Source organism: Mobula hypostoma, chromosome 8 (genome assembly GCF_963921235.1).
Source record: "Mobula hypostoma chromosome 8, sMobHyp1.1, whole genome shotgun sequence".
Lineage (NCBI taxonomy): Eukaryota > Metazoa > Chordata > Chondrichthyes > Myliobatiformes > Myliobatidae > Mobula > Mobula hypostoma.
Genome location: NC_086104.1, coordinates 57,937,460 through 57,953,872, shown reverse-complemented (window position 1 = coordinate 57,953,872; position 16,413 = coordinate 57,937,460). Strand labels below are relative to the sequence as shown.

The 16,413-nt window shown below is 42.2% G+C and overlaps 1 protein-coding gene across 1 annotated transcript in view; it reads left to right on the top strand.

Moving 5' to 3' along the window:
* The window catches only part of LOC134350560 (serine/threonine-protein phosphatase 4 regulatory subunit 3), a 77,486-nt gene that overhangs the window by 35,671 nt on the left and 25,402 nt on the right, over nt 1–16,413 (top strand). Inside the window, exons 7-8 of the mRNA XM_063055923.1 lie at nt 2,214–2,330; nt 13,839–13,970. Coding sequence (XP_062911993.1) covers nt 2,214–2,330; nt 13,839–13,970 — 249 coding nt within the window. The remainder of the gene's footprint in view (nt 1–2,213; nt 2,331–13,838; nt 13,971–16,413) is intronic.

The following is a 16,413-nucleotide window of genomic DNA, read 5'->3' as shown; positions in this document are numbered from 1 at the left end:
GCAGGAATGCAAGTACAGCAGGCTGTGAAGAAAGCTAATGGCATGCTGGCCTTCATAACAAGGGGAATTGAGTATAAGAGCAAAGAGGTCCTTCTGCAGCTGTACAGGGCCCTGGCGAGACCACACCTGGAGTACTGTGTGCAGTTTTGGTCTCCAGATTTGAGGAAGGACATTCTTGCTATTGAGGGAGTGCAGCGTAGGTTCACAAGGTTAATTCCCGGGATGGCGGGACTGTCATATGTCGAAAGATTGGAGCAACTGGGCTTGTACACTCTGGAATTTAGAAGGCCGAGAGGGGATCTTATTGAAACGTATAAGATTATTAAGGGATTTGACACGCTGGAGGCAGGAAGCATGTTCCCGCTGATGGGTGAGTCCAGAACCGGAGGCCACAGTTTAAGAATAAGGGGTAGGCCATTTAGAACAGAGTTGAGGAAAAACTTTTTCACCCAGAGAGTGGTGGATGTATGGAATGCTCTGTCCCAGAAGGCTGTGGAGGCCAAGTCTCTGGATGGTTTCAAGAAAGAGATGGATAGAACTCTTAAAGATAGCGGAATCAAAGGTTATTGGGATAAGGCAGGAACTGGATACTGATTGTGGATGATCAGCCATGATCACAGTGAATGGTGGTGCTAGCTTGAAGGGCTGAATGGCCTACTGCTGCACCTGTTGTCTGTTGTCTATGCCAGTACTCAGCTTTGCCGGATCTGGAACCTGGAAATTTTGTGAACCAGTACCTGCTAAGAAAACAGGCCTACACATTGTAGAGCGTTATAAGCAAATTCTTAATAAATAAATCAGGGAGGGAAATTTTGGATTAGGTCTCCAATGGTAAAGAATCCTCTGGAATGTAACCCCCGTGAAACCATGTAGCGCCCAACATAACACGGGGTGGCAGGATCAGTATGTGTACTCAGTATTGAATTTGCGACCACCACGTACAAAAGATTAAAACGAATGCAATATGCTGGCTTCAAGCTGAAGGTTGTTGATTTTGCTAAAGGAATGAATAATTCTGCAGCTGCTAAGAAGTTTAGTGTAAACGAGAAACAAGTGAGAGAGTAGAGAAAGGCAGAGGACATGCTGAGGGAAATGCCAAAGACGAAATGTGCAAGCCGTGGGAACACATGCCAGTGGCCAGAACTGGAAGAAAAAGTTTTAGAGTGGGTGAATCACCAGCAATTGTCTGGATACATTGTTACCAGAGAAATGATTCGAATTCAAGCGTTGAAATGGGACGATAAACACCGTGAGGTCAGTGAAAATTTCACTGCGAAGTTGGTACACCCAATTTATGAATAGACATGATCTTGTGTTGAGACAAAAAACAAAGATTGCTCAGAAAATTCCTGCAGGGGGGTGTTGTTTACGTCCAAAAACGCTGCTGGATGGACGAAGTGGGTTGCTTGAAGTGGGTTAAAGAGGTGTGGTGTTGACGTCCCGAAGGTTTCAGGAAGGGAAAGTGCCTACTTGTCTGGGACATGTTCAAAGCTGTTCAGGTGAGACAAAAGCAGCATTGAAAGCTGAAAATACGGACATTGCAGTCATCCCTGGTGGTTTGATGTCCGTGTTCCAGCCACTAGATTCGAGTTTAAACAAACCATTCAAAGAATTCATGTGTTGACAGTGGAACGAATGTGACTGAAAAACAGCCAATAAATACGACCTGTCTTCTGTGTATTCGTTTTATAAAGTTGGCACCCTCTGTATAAGCCGACCCCATAATTTTAGGACCAAAATTTAGGGCTAAATTCTCGGCTTATACACCGGAATTTATGGTAATTTATTTCCTGGGCTATGTCTTTCTTTCTTCATTATAAATTCTCCATTATGACTGTCAGGGAGATTCCATTCCATATTTCTTTTACTCATCTTGGAACCCATTGTTTTGAGCTGATCAACAGTCAGGTGATTAAACCTCCTGCTCTTTCGTAATGTATGAGAAAGAGTAGCCTCTCGCTGAATCATTGCAAAGATTGCAGTTTCAATTTGTGGGAAACGCTGGAGTGACAGTGTAACCTTTTAGTTTGGATTAGTAAAAGAAATGACATGGCCTAAAAATGTTGCTGATTGTTTTTCATTGGGGAGCATGATGCTCATTCTGAAATGAAATATTGGCAATATTCAAAGCTTTTCAGTTGATTAGGGATGAAATGTAAACACTTGCATTTTAATTTAAAATACAATTAAGCTTTTACATTTTTCTTTTAAAGGGCATGGATGATATCCAGGTGCGAACTGCTGCTACAGAGATATTTTCTTATCTGGTAGAATATAGTCCATCCATGGTACGTGAGTTTGTAATGCAGGAAGCTCAGCAGAGTGATGATGTAAGTATTTGTCCTTCTTAAGTCTATTGGCTTCAACTTAGCTGTAAATGGCATAAATATGAATGATGATCCTTTTTCTTTTGTTTTCTTAATAACAGTGGTCTGTTTCTATGTAATGCTTTAGAAATATAGGACATTAATGATTTTGGGTGATGAACATAATTTGGCATGAATTAGAACACAGGCACGCAACAGAACTTGGTGTAAGTTAGGGATGTCAACTTGCAAATTTTTGGGGTATCCTCAGAATGGTGGTAGAGTCAGGAGAGATGTTGGGAGTCAGGTAATAAATGTGTGATTCAGGTTTCAGCAGCAAATCACGTGAAGCAGGAGTGGAGCTGGGCAGTGTGATACTGATGGGAAAGGATATCTCAACGTTGGCTTGTATTTGTAGTCCAAACTTCAACTCATTTCCAGATCAAATAGTAAATGACTTTATGTAGTTTCAGTCACTTGCTGAGAGGATGCATTGAATTTTTGTCTAAGATCAAAGATGATGTCTTTTGATCGTTTGTTCAAATTCCTTTTTTTTTCATGATGTGGACTGGCAATCATTTATTGCCTATTCCTAATTGTCAATGAACTAAGGCAGTTAAGAATCAATTATATTGGTGGATTTCAGTTTGTATTTAGGTAGGATTGGATAAATATGGCAAATTGACTTCCCAGGAGGACATTGTAACATTTTGTTGTTACAGGAGTTAGGTTTTTTACTTAAATCGAGATCGTGTATCAGTTTAAATTTTAATTTCCATAGTTATCACTGTGTCACTGTATTCTTATTTACTTGCAGATGTTAGAAAAGTCTGACAATTTAACAACTGCATATAGGTTAAAAAATGATAAGATGGAGCTGCTAAAACTCCTGTTTTATTGATGTTGACAGAGTGGTAAGATATTAGATTCTGTGGGTCACCACACAAAATGATACAGGTTATTCCGGAGATATAGCTGAGTGCCAAAGAATTAAACCAGTTCATTACTATTCCATTCATTCAGATGATGGAGTGGTGCTGAAAGAGGAGAGATTGTTGTTAACTGTGTCAAAAACTGCAGGTATGTCTGAGGAAGATAAGGGATAGATTATCTTTTTGTGAACATATGCGATATGAATAAGTGCAATTTTATTTGCTTTACATTTTTGAGGGTTTGTTGGATATGTCTGAATCATAAAATACTACAATGCTCAAAATATTTGGCCTTCTGTTCCTAAACATGAGGTGTTTTGGTAGAAAGAGCTGGAGTAAGAATTATGGTGTCTAGTAGTAAACTAGATATTATAAGCTCTGTTTTGTCAAGTGGTTGATCTTGTGTCGCGCAGAATTTCATGATACACTAGTATTTCACTTTGACCTAATTATACATGAAAAACAATTCATAAATCCACCAAATTATACATGAGAAAGGATGACCAATATGGCAGGGGGATGGGAACCACTATGATAGGACTGAGGATGAGCCATCAGGTTTACGAGTAGATGATGGATGTTAAATGAATGTAAGGAAGGACAAGCCAATGATTGGGTACAAGTGAAAACAGAGCAAAGAGTAACATTGTACCACAAAGGCAAGATTCTAAAGGGAAAGGAACGCAGGACTCATGGTGCAATTGGAGATTGGTTGGTATGACATTATGGGCATCACTGAGTCATGGCTGAAAGAAGACCATAGTTGGGAGCTTAACATCAAAGGATATACTTTGGATTGAAAGGACAGGCAGGAAGGCATAGGCGGTGGTGTGGCTCCATTGGTAAGAGATGGAATTACATCTTTAGAAAGAGGTGACATAGGGTCAAAGAATGTTGAATCTTTGTGGGTGCAGTTAAGAAATTGCAAGGGTAAAAAAACCATTACAGGACTCATACAGTGGTATGCAAAAGTTTGGGCACCCCGGTCAAATTTTCTGTTACTGTGAATAGTTAAGTGAGTAGAAGATGAACTGATCTCCAAAAGTCATAAAGTTAAAGATGAAACATTCTTTTCAACATTTTAAGCAAGATTAGTGTATTATTTTTGTTTTGTACAATTTTAGAGTGAAAAAAAGGAAAGGAGCACCATGCAAAAGTTTGGACACCCCAAGAGATTTGAGCTCTCAGATAACTTTTACCAAAGGTCTCAGACCTTAATTAGCTTGTTAGGGCTATGGCTTGTTCACAGTCATCATTAGGAAAGGCCAGGTGATGCAAATTTCAAAGCTTTATAAATACCCTGACTCCTCAAACCATATCCCAACAATCAGCAGCCATGGGCTCCTCTAAGCAGCTGCCTAGCACTCTGAAAATTAAAATAATTGATGCTCACAAAGCAGGAGAAGGCTATAAAAAGATAGCAAAGCATTTTCAGGTAGCCATTTCTTCAGTTTGTAATGTAATTAAGAAATGGCAGTTTACAGGTACGCTGGAGGTCAAGTTGAGGTCTGAAAGACCAGGAAAACTTTCCAAGAGAACTGCTGGTAGGATTGCTAGAAAGGCAAATCGAAACCCCCATTTGACTGCAAAAGACCTTCAGGAAGATTTAGCAGACTCTGGAGTGGTAGTGCATTGTTCTACTGTGCAGCAACACCTGCACAAATATGACCTTCATGGAAGAGTCATCAGAAGAAAACCTTTCCTGCGTCCTCACCACAAAATTCAGCATCAGAAAGTTTGCAAAGGAACATCTAAACAAGCCTGATGCATTTTGGAAACAAGTCCTGTGGACTGATGAAGTTAAAATAGAACTTTTTGGCCGCAATGAGCAAAGGTATGTTTGGAGAGAAAAGGGTGCAGAATTTCATGAAAAGAACCCCTCTCCAACTGTTAAGCACGAGGGTGGATCGATCATGCTTTGGGCTTGTGTTGCAGCCAGTGGCACGGGGAGCATTTCACTGGTAGAGGGAAGAATGAATTCAATTAAATACCAGCAAATTTTGTAAGCAAACATCACACTGTCTGTAAAAAAGCTGAAGATGAAAAGAGGATGGCTTCTACAACAGGATAATGACCCTAAACACACCTCAAAATCCACAATGGACTACCTCAAGAGGCGCAAGCTGAAGGTTTTGCCATGGGCCTCACAGTTCCCAACCTAAACATCATCGGAAATCTGTGGATAGACCTCAAAGAAAGCAGTGCATGCAAGACGGCCCAAGAATCTCACAGGACTAGAAACCTTTTGCAAGGAAGAATGGGCGAAAGTCCCACAAACAAGAATTGGAAGACACTTAGCTGGCTACAGAAAGTGTTTACAAGCTGTGATACTTGCTATAGGGGGTGTTACTAAGTACTGACCATGCAGGGTGCCCAAACTTTTGTTTCAGGCCCTTTTCCTTTTTTGTTATTTTGAAACTGTAAAAGATGGAAATAAAAAAGTAATCTTGCATAAAATATTAAAGAAATGTGTCATCTTTAACTTTATGCCTTTTGGAAATCAGGTCATCTTTTATTCGCTTAGCTATTCACAGTAACAGAAATTTTGACGGGTGCCCATACTTTTACATGCCACTGTATAGGCTTCCAAATAGTACTCAAGATGTTGGGTTAAGATTGTAAAGGGAGCTGGAAAAGTCGTGTAATAAGGATAATGACACAATTGTAATGGGGAACTTCATTGTGCAAGGTGATTGGGAAAATCTGTTGGTGTTAGATTGCAAGGAAGGGAATTTGTTGAAGGCCTACGGGATGGCTTTTTTTAGAGCAACTTGTGCTTGAACCTACTCAGGGAAAGGCTATCTTAGATTGGGTGTTCTGTAATAACCCAGTTCTCATTAGGGAGGTTAACATAAAGGAACCCTTAGGAGGCATTGATGATAATATGATTTAATTCATACTTCAGTTTGAGAGGGAGAAGCATAACTTGTGTATCAGTATTGCAGTGGAATAAAGGGAATTACAGAGGCATGAGAGAGGAACTTGCCCAGGTGGATTGGAGGAGGATACTGGTCGGGATGACAGCAGAGCAGAGTTGGCTGAAATTTCTGGGAGTAGTTCACAAGCTGCAGGATAGATATGTCCCACAGAGGAAGAAGTTCTCAATTGGTAGGGTTAGGCATCCATGGCTGACAAGGGAAATGAAGGACTGCATAAAAGCCAAGGAAGGCCACATGGGAAATCACTGAGCAGAAGCTCACATGGGAAAAGACGATGGTGAACATATGTACTAAGGAAGGATACATGGATGTAGCAGTGAATCAGGGTAAGGATGTGGTTGAAGAGTCGACAAGCGATGAAACCTCAGAGGGAAGGCAGTGAGAGAGAGTCTCGCAGGACTTCCATTGGGGAGAAGAGTAAAGCTTCTTCAAAGTCAGCATGCCTTAAAGAGACTTGATAGTGGAGTGGTACTGTAGAGATGCACAAGACTGCCAATGCTGAAACCAGGAGCAACAAACTTCACCCTGTGGTTTTTCCTCTGCATCTTGCACTGTACCATCTCTACCATAAGGTACCTTATGTTCCTTTCCCTTTCTCTTCCACAATTTACCAAATATACTCAGATCCACAATTTTTCCTCTTTCTTGTTTGTTGCTCCAGATTCTAGCATCTTTAGTCTATCTTGACTCTTGTGTTTCAGAAAGTGATTGATGGTGAAAACGTCTAGGAACTATTCCTACTTAGGCTGCCGGTGACTAGTGGTGTTCTGCAAGGCATGGTGTTATGACCACTTTTTACACTCTATATCAATGATTTGGATGATGGAATTAATGGGTTTGTGGCCACGTTTGTAGATGATACAAAGATAGGTGGAAGAGCAGGTAGCATTGAGGAAGTGGGGCGGTTTCAAGATGACTTAGACAGATTGGGGGAATAAGCAAAGAAGTAGCTGATGAAATATAATGTAGGGAAGTGCATGGTCATGCATTCTGTTAGAAGGAACAAAAGCATAGACTATTTTCTAAACAGGCAGAAAATTCAAAAATCTGAGGTGCAAAGGGACTCTGAAGTCTTCGTGCAGGCTTCCCTAAAGGTTAGCTTGCAGGTTGAGTCAGTGGTGAGGTAGGCAAATGTATTGTTGGCATTCATTTCACAAGCACCAGAATATAAAAGCTAGGATATAATGCTGAGGCTTTATAAGGCACTGGTGAGGCTTCACTTGAAGTATTGTGAGCAGCTTTGGGCCCCTTATCTAAGAAAGGATGTGCTGGCATTGGCGAGTGTTCTGAGGAGGTACATGAGAATGAATCCAGAAATGTAAAGAAACATAGAAAACATGCAGCACAGTACAGGCCCTTTGGTCCACAAAGCCGTGCCGAACGTGTATTTTAGAAATTACCCAGGGTTACCCATAGCCCTCTATTTTTCTAATCTCTATGTATCTATCCAGGAGTCTCTTAAAAGACCCTATTGTATCCGCCTCCACTGCCATCACCGGCAGCCCATTCCACGCACTCACCACTCTCTGAGTAAAAAACTTAACCCTGACATCTCCTATGTACCTACTTCCCAGCACCTTAAAACTATGCCGTCCCGTATTAGCCATTTCAGCCTGGGAAAAGGCCTCTGACTATCCACACGATCAATGCCTCTCATCATCTTGTACACCTCTATCAGGTCACCTCTTATCTTCCGCTGCTCAAAGGTTATCTTATGAGGAGCATATGATGGCTCTCGGCCTGTACTTGGAGTAATTTAGAAGAATGAGGGCCGGGGGGGGGGGGATATCATTAAAGCCTTGCAGATGTTGAAAGGCATAGACAGAGTGAATGTGGAGAGAATGTTTCCTGTAGTGTTAGGAATCTAGGACCAGAGGGCACAACCTCTGCTCCTATTCACCCATGCAAGACTCATTCAGAAAGTAGGGAGCTATAGGATCTAAGGAGAAATTGCTTTGTAGATCCAGAATTGGCTTGCCCACAGAAGGCAAAGGGTGGTTGTAAATGGTTCGTACTATGCATGGAGGTCGATGACCAGTGGTGTTCTGCAAGGATCTGTTCTGGGACTCTTCCTCTTTGTAATTTTTATAAATGACCTGGATGAAGAAGTAGAAGGGTGGGTTAGTAAGTTTGCTGATGACACAAAAATTGGGGGTGTTGTGGATAGTGTGGAGGGTTGTCAGAGGTTACAGTGGGACATTGATAGAGTGCAAACTGGGCTAACAAGTGGCAGATGGAGTACAACCTAGGTAAGTGTGATGTCCATTTTGGTAGGTCAAATTTGAAGACAGAATATTATAATGGTAAGGCTCTTGGCAGTGTGGAGGATCAGAGAGATCTCGAAGTCCTTGTCCATGGGTCACTTAAAGCTGCTGTGCAGGTTGACAGTGTTATTAAGAAGGCATATGGTGTGCTGGCCTTCATCAACTGTGGAATTGAGTTCAAAAGCCATGTTACAGCTATATAAGACCTTAAGTTAGATCACACTTGGAGTACTATGTCCAGTTCTGGTCACTTCACTACAGGAAGGATGTGTATACCATAGAGAGAGTGCAGAAGAGATTTATCAGGATGTTGCCTGGATTGGAGAGTGTGCCTTATGAGAATAGGTTGAGTGAACTTGGCTTTTTCTCTTTGGAGTGACGGAGGATGAGAGTTGACCTGATAGAGGTGTATAAGATGATGAGAGGCATTGATCGTGTGGATAGCCAGAGGCTTTTTACCAGGGCTGAAATGGCTAACACGGGGAGCATAGTTCTAAGGTGCTTGGAAGTAGGTACAGAGGGAATGTCAGAGGTAAGTTTTTCCACACAGAGTGGTGAGTGCATGGAATGCACTACCAGTGATGGTGGTAGAGGTGGATACAATAGGGTCTTTTAAGATAGGTACATGGAGCTTAGAAAAGTAGAGGGGCTATGCAGTAGGGAGATACAAGGCAAATTCTAGAGTAGGTTACATGGTTGGGACAACATTGTGGGCCGAAGGGCCTGTAAAGTGCTGTAGATTTCTGTTCTATGCAAAGGCATATAAAGTAGCTAAGAAAATTATAGGCAGTTAGTCTAATCTCAGTGGTTTGGAAAGTGTTGAAGTCTATTAATAAGGAAGAAGTTTCAAGGTACTTGGAGACTAGTGATAAGTCGAAGTCAGCATGGTTTCTGTATAGGGAAATCTTGCCTGATGAATTGGAAGTAGGGTCAGAGGGAATGAGTTGGCTGGGGTCTTCACGGACATTTTTAATCTGTCCCTGGCCCAGGCGGTTGTCCCCACAAGCTTCAAGATTGCCACCATCATGCCAGTGCCGTAGCATTCCACTGCCACAGGCCTGAATGACTTCCGCCCAGTTGCAGTCACCCCCATCATTGCAAAGTGCTTTGAGAGACTGGTTCTATCACATCTGAAATCCTGTCTTCCCACTACCCTGGACCCCCAGCAATTTGCCTATTGCACCAACAGGTCAACAGAGGACGCCATCTTCAGGGCACTTCACTCTGCCTTGACCTACTTGGACAGCCCCAACTCTAACATCAGAATGCTGTTCATTGACTTTAGTTCGGCATTCAATACTGTGATCCCCTCGAAGCTGATCACCAACCTTCGCCAGCTTGGTATCAGCTCATCCTGCTGCAATTGGACCTTGGACTTTCTGACTAACAGACCCCATTCAGTTAAGTTAGACAACCTCTCCTCCACTCTCACCCTGAAGGCTGTGTGCTGAGCCCTTTTCTGTACTCCCTTTCCACCTATTATTGCGTTCCTGTACACGGTTCTAACTCCATAATCAAGTTTGCAGACGACACCACGGTGGTTGGCCTGATCAAAGAGGATGATGAGATGGCCTACAAGGACGAGGTCCAGCACCTGGCCACGTGGTGTGCCGACAACAACCTGGCCGTTAACACCCAGAAGACCAAGGAGATCATTGTGGACTTCAGGCATGCTGGGAGCCACACTTACGTATCAAGCTTCAAATTCCTTGGTGTGCACATTTCTGAGGGTCTCACCTGGTCCCTGAACTCCTCCATCCTGATCAAAAAGGCACAACAGTGCCTTTATTTCCTGTGGAGCACCAAGAAAGCTCACCTCTTTTCCAGGATACTGACGGACTTTTACCGCTGTACCATTGAGAGCATACTCACCAACTGCATCTCAGTGTGGTATGGCGATTGTCTCGTATTGGACCGCAAAGCACTTCAGCATGTGGTGAAAACTGCCCAGCGGATTATTGGCACCCAATTGCCCACCATTGAGAACATCTACCATAAATGCTGCCTAGGCAGGGCGAAAAGCATTATTAAGGATGCAACTCACCCTACCCTTGGACTTTTTGCTCTCCTCCCATCCGGTAGGTGCTACAGGAGCCTCTGCTCCCGCACCAGCAGGCACAGGAAGAGCTTCTTCCCTGAGGCTATGACCCTGCTGAACCTCACATCACAGCACTAAGCAGTATTGCACCCATATTGTACTGTCTCAGTACTTCTATATTTGTGTGCTGTAGCACTTACTTTTTATTTGCAGTTATTTTGTAAATAGCACTACTCTTTGCATTTCTGGTCAGATGCTAACTGCATCTGTACTCAGCACAATGACAAAGTTTAATTTAATCTAATCTGGTAGAGTTCTTCGAGGAAGTAGCAAGCAGGGTGGACAAAGGAGAGGCGGGGGATGTCATTTACAAAGAACTGAAAAGCTTGAGCATGTAGATATTAAGAGGATGTGCTGGAGCTTTTTGAAAGCATCAAGTTGGGTAAGTCACCGGGACCAGATGAGATGTACCCCAGGCTACTGTGGGAGGTGAGGGAGGAGATTGCTGAGCCTCTGGCGATGATCTCTGCATCATCAATGGGGACGGGAGAGGTTCCGGAGGACTGGAGGGTTGTGGATGTTGTTCCATTTTTCAAGAACGGGAGTAGAGATAGCCCAGGAACTTATAGACCAGTGAGAATTACTTCAGTGGTTGGTAAGTTGATGGAGAAGATCCTGAAAGGCAGGATTTATGAACATTTGGAGAGGCATAATATGATTAGGAATAGTCAGCCTGGTTGTGCCTTATGAGCCTGATTGAATTTTTTGAGGATGTGACTAAACACATTGATGAAGGAAGAGCAGTAGATGTATATGGATTTCAGCTAGGCATTTGACAAGGTACCCCATGCAAGGCTTATTGAGAAAGTAAGGAGGCATGGGATCCAAGAGGACATTGCTTTGTGGATCCAGGACTGGCTTGCCTGCAGAAGGCAAACAGTGGTTGTAGACAGGTCATATTCTGCATGGAGGTTGGTCACCAGTGGTGTGCCTCAGGGATCTCTCCTACTGTTCGTGATTTTGGTAAATGACTTGGATGAGGAAGTGGAGGGATAGGTTAGTAAATTTGCTGATGACACAAAGGTTGGAGGTGTTGTGGATAGTGTGGAGGGCTGTCAGAGGTTACAGCGAGACATTAATAGGATGCAAACTGGGCTGAGAAGTGGCAGATGGAGTTCAGCCCAGATAAGTGTGAAGTGGTTCATTTTGGTAGGTCAGATATGATGACAGAATATAGTATTAACGGTAAGACTCTTGACAGTGTGGAGGATTAGAGGGATCTTGGTGTCTGAGTCCATAGGACACTCAAAACTGATACGTAGGTTGATCTGTGGTTAAGAAAGCCTACGGTGCATTGGCCTTCATCAATCGTGGGATTGAGTGTAGGAGCTGAGAGGTAATGTTGCAGCTATATAGGACCCTGGTCAGACCCCACATGGAGTACTGTGCTCAGTTCTGGTCACCTCACTATAGGAAGGATGTGGAAACCATAGGAAAGGTGCAGAAGAGATTTACAGAGGTTGCCTGGATTGGGGAGCATGCCCTATGAGAATAGGTTGAGCGAACTCGGCCTTTTCTCCTTGGAGCGATGGAGAATGAGAGGTTACCTGATAGAGGTGTACAAGATAATGAGGGGCATTGATCGTGTAGATAGTCAGAGGCTATTCCCCAGGGCTGAAATGGCTAGCATGAGAGGACATAGTTTTAAGGTGCTTAGAAGTAGGAGGAGATGTCAGGGGTAAGTTTTTTACGCAGACAGTGGTGAGAGTGTGGAATAGGCCGCTGGCGACGGTGGTGGAGGTGGATACGATAAGGTCTTCTAAGAGACTCCTGGACAGATGCATAGAGCTCAGAAAAATAGAGCTTTGTAGGCCGAAGGGCCTGTATTGTGCTGTAGGTTTTCTATGTTTCTATAAAAGCAATGAGAAAATGTTGAGCCTTTATAAGACACTAGTCAGGCTACACTTGGAGCTGTGGTCCCCAACCACCAGGCCGCGGACCGATACCAGGCCACAAAGCATGGGGGTGCAGCGGTAGTTGGAGCGCACCCAGCACATCTTTAAGAAGAAAGCCGAAATAAACAAGCTAATTAATCAGGTGCCGCCCAGAAGCCAGTCTTCATTCGAGGAACTGAGGTGGAGAGGGTTAATAACTTTGAATTCTTTGGCATTAAGGATCGACGTTTCTCTCTCTGAAAAGTGTCAGAGGATCTGTCCTGGGACTAGCACGTTAACTTGTCATTACAAAGAAAGCCTATACTTTATTAGAAGTTTGTGTAGATTCAACATGTCATTTTGATCCTTACAGCCCTGTTTTTTCAGCCTGTCTGGGCTGGCATTTAAATTGACCAAATAATGGAACAGCTAAAGGCTCCAGCGCCCTGGAAAGAGGAGTGAACATCGTGTAGAGCAAGTGAAATTGGCAATCGCCTCTGATCTGGGCCGACATTTATGTGCCGGGCAGCACCTAATTTATTAGCTTGTTTATTTCGGCTTTTTTCTTAAACATGTGCTGGGTGTGCTCTGGCTACCACTGCACCCCTGCATGCTTTGTGGCCTGGTGGCTGGGGACCACTGGTTTGGAGTATCGTCAACAGATTTGTGCCCTGTATTCTAGAAAGAATGTGTTGTCATTGGAGAGAGTCCAGAGGAGGTTAGCGAGGATGATTCTGGAAATGAAGGAGTTAACATATGAGGAGAGTTTGGCAGCCTTGGGCCTGTACTAGCTGGAATTTAGAAGAATGCGTGGGGATCTCATTGAAACCTACCAGATGTTGAAAGGACTAGAGGGGGTGGATGTGGAGAGGATGTTTCCTATGGTGGAGCTTACCAGAACTAGACGGCACAGTCACTAAATATGAAGAGCGACCCTTTAGAACAGAAGTAAGGAGGAATTGTTTTAGCAAAGAGAGTAGCAAATCTGTGGAATGCTCTGTCGCAGACTGTGGTGGAGGCCAAGTCCGTAGATATATTTAAGGCGAAAGTTAACCATTTCTTGATTGGTCAGGGCGTCAAAGGATATGGCGAGAAGGCAGATGTATGGGGTTGGCTGGGATCCGACATCAGCTGTGATGGAATGTCGGAGCAGACTTGATGGGCTGAATGGCCTAATTCTGTTCCTATGGACACATCTGGTTCTTTCATGGTAAAGTATATTCAGAGATTGTCAATGTATGAAGTTGATTGACAGGTACCCTTGTAGATTCGCATGCATTTGATGTAACAGAAAATTTTGAAGAATACTGATTTGAATGAAGCATATTGATTGATCTTATGATTTGAAAAACTACGCAGTTCTTCATTTTGAGTCCACTAATAAGTTCAAATTGATTCTTATGGTTTTCATTTCTCTTTATTCAGGACATTCTTCTTATTAATGTAATCATTGAACAGATGATCTGTGATGCTGACCCAGAACTTGGTGGAGCAGTTCAATTAATGGGGTTACTAAGAACATTGATTGACCCAGAAAACATGTTAGCCACAGCAAATGTAAGGAAGTTAAAGATGCATTTTTTTTAAATAAAGGGGTTCATTTAGTTTGATGTGAATAGTCTTATGCTTCCGTTCCTAATTTTATGTTTTCAGTTGGACTAGATAGAACATATCATCAAATTGCTTCTATTTCTAATATAAATATATATAATACACACATGCGTGCACACTCACACACGTATATATACACACACACACACACACACACGCGCGCGGGAAAAAGTTTGCAATTACCTGGTTTTCTGCATTAATCATGCATAAGATGTGGTCTAATCTTCTTATAAGTCACAATAATATACAAACTATAATAGACAAACACAGTCTGCCTAAACTAATAACCCACAAACATTTGTACAACTTTTCATCAATATTGAGTACACCATTTAAGCAATCACAGTCTAGGGTTAAAATACACAAAGTGAGGTTACTGCCAGAACCTGCTCTTCTCAAGAAAGATCTGTTTATGTGCACCATGCCTCGATCCAAACAACTTTCAGCGGACCTTAGAAGAATTGTAGAGATGCATGAAGCTGGAAAAGGCAAAAAAAAGCATTTCTAACAACCTTAGTGTTCATTTGTCCACAGTAAGAGAAATTGTCTACAGATGAAGGAAATTCAGTACTGTTGCTCCTCTTCCTTGGACTGGGTGCCCAGCAGAGATCACATCAAGAGCACAACTTGCAATGTTGAAGGTGGTGAAAAAGACCACAAGGGTAACAACAAAAGTCCTGCTGAAATTTTTGTTTATGTGTCCACTATAAGAAAAACACTGAACAATAATGGTGTTCATGGAAGGACACCATATAGGAAACCACTGCTCTCCAAAAAAAAAAATTCATTGCTGCACATCTCAAGTTTGCAAAAGACCACCTTGATGTTCCACAACACTTCTGGTACAGTACAATGTTTTGGAGACAAATGAGACAAAAGTTCAACCTTTTGGCAGAAATGCACACTGCTGTGTTTGGAGGAAAAAGGGCGCTGCACACCAACACTTCATCCCAACTGTGAAGCAAGGTGGAAGGAGCATCATGGTTTGGGGCTGCTTTGCTATCTCAGGGCTTGGACCGTTTGCAGTCATTGAGGAACCAATGAATTCAAAATTGGATCAGGACATTTTACAGGAGAATGTCAAGGTAATAGTCCATCACCTGATTCTTAATAAAAGTTGGATGATGCAACAACACAATGAAATACAAGAGTAAATCAACAACAGAACGGTTTAAAAAGAAGAAAATTCATGTTTTGGAATGGCTATGCTGTGGAGATCTGAAGAGGGTTGTTTGTACAAGGTATCCAGAAATATTGATGAACTGAAAGTTTTGTATGGAGGAATGGTCCAAAATTCCTCCTCGCCATTGTGCAAGTTTGATCAGCAGCTGCAGGAAACATTTGGTGGAGCTTATTGTTGCCAAAGGAGGTTCCACCAGTTATTAAATGCAAGGGTTCACATACTTTTTCCAGCTTGGACTATGAATGATTAAACAATGTGTTCAATAAAGACATGGAAAGTACAATTGTGTGTTATTAGTTTAGGCAGATTGTGTTTGTCTATTATTGTGGCTTAGATGAAGATCAGACTAAACTTTATGAGTAATTAATGCAGAGAACTAGGTAATTGCAAAGGGTTCACTAACTTTTTCTTGCAACTGTATATATTAAGTATGCACATTCTGGGAGACCAATACCGTATATGTTGCATTGAAACTTGTGCTTTGAAAATTCTTGATACAAAAAATTTTAGAGCTCTTTCCAAGGCTCTGAGGCTCTCTTCAACAATTTCTTTTTATCTTCATCCTATTCCGTTTAGGGGGAAGAAACTTAATTACCCATTTTTATCTCTCTCTTCTTATTCCTTTCATTTCCTTCCTTTTTTTCAACCATCACCATTGCAAAGAATGCTGTGGACAAAGTTTTTCTAAGTAAAATTCACATTGCTATATTTCTACCTTCTGTGTTGCTCCTTCGCTTTGACCGTGCTTGATCCCTTTTGTCTGTCACAGAGCAACCACTACGTCAACAGTAGCAGCAGCAGCTTCTGAGTCACCAAATTATCACCACTGGTCCTCCCTGATTTACTATTCTTGCCCATGTATTGTGTCATTTGTAATTATTTGGTTTCTTTTTGTATACTGATGTTAAATTCTGTCACCCACTTGAATGATCCTTGTGCATTCACACTTTGCAAAGATTGCTACTATTTTCTTCAGCTGAACACCTTGAATGTCGAGGTAGTTATCAACACTGAGAAAAAAAGCATTGTTAATTTTTCCCCTTTTTACTTCAGCATTGTGCAACCCCAGTGCCTGTTCGACTAAGAGTAGTGATACAGTCAAAAAACCTATTGTCACTCCATTTCCTGTGCACTCAGAAAATTCATTTTCTTTATATCTAGACTACAGTTTTGCCTTGCTAGTTTGAATTCTACTCCATGGTCTCA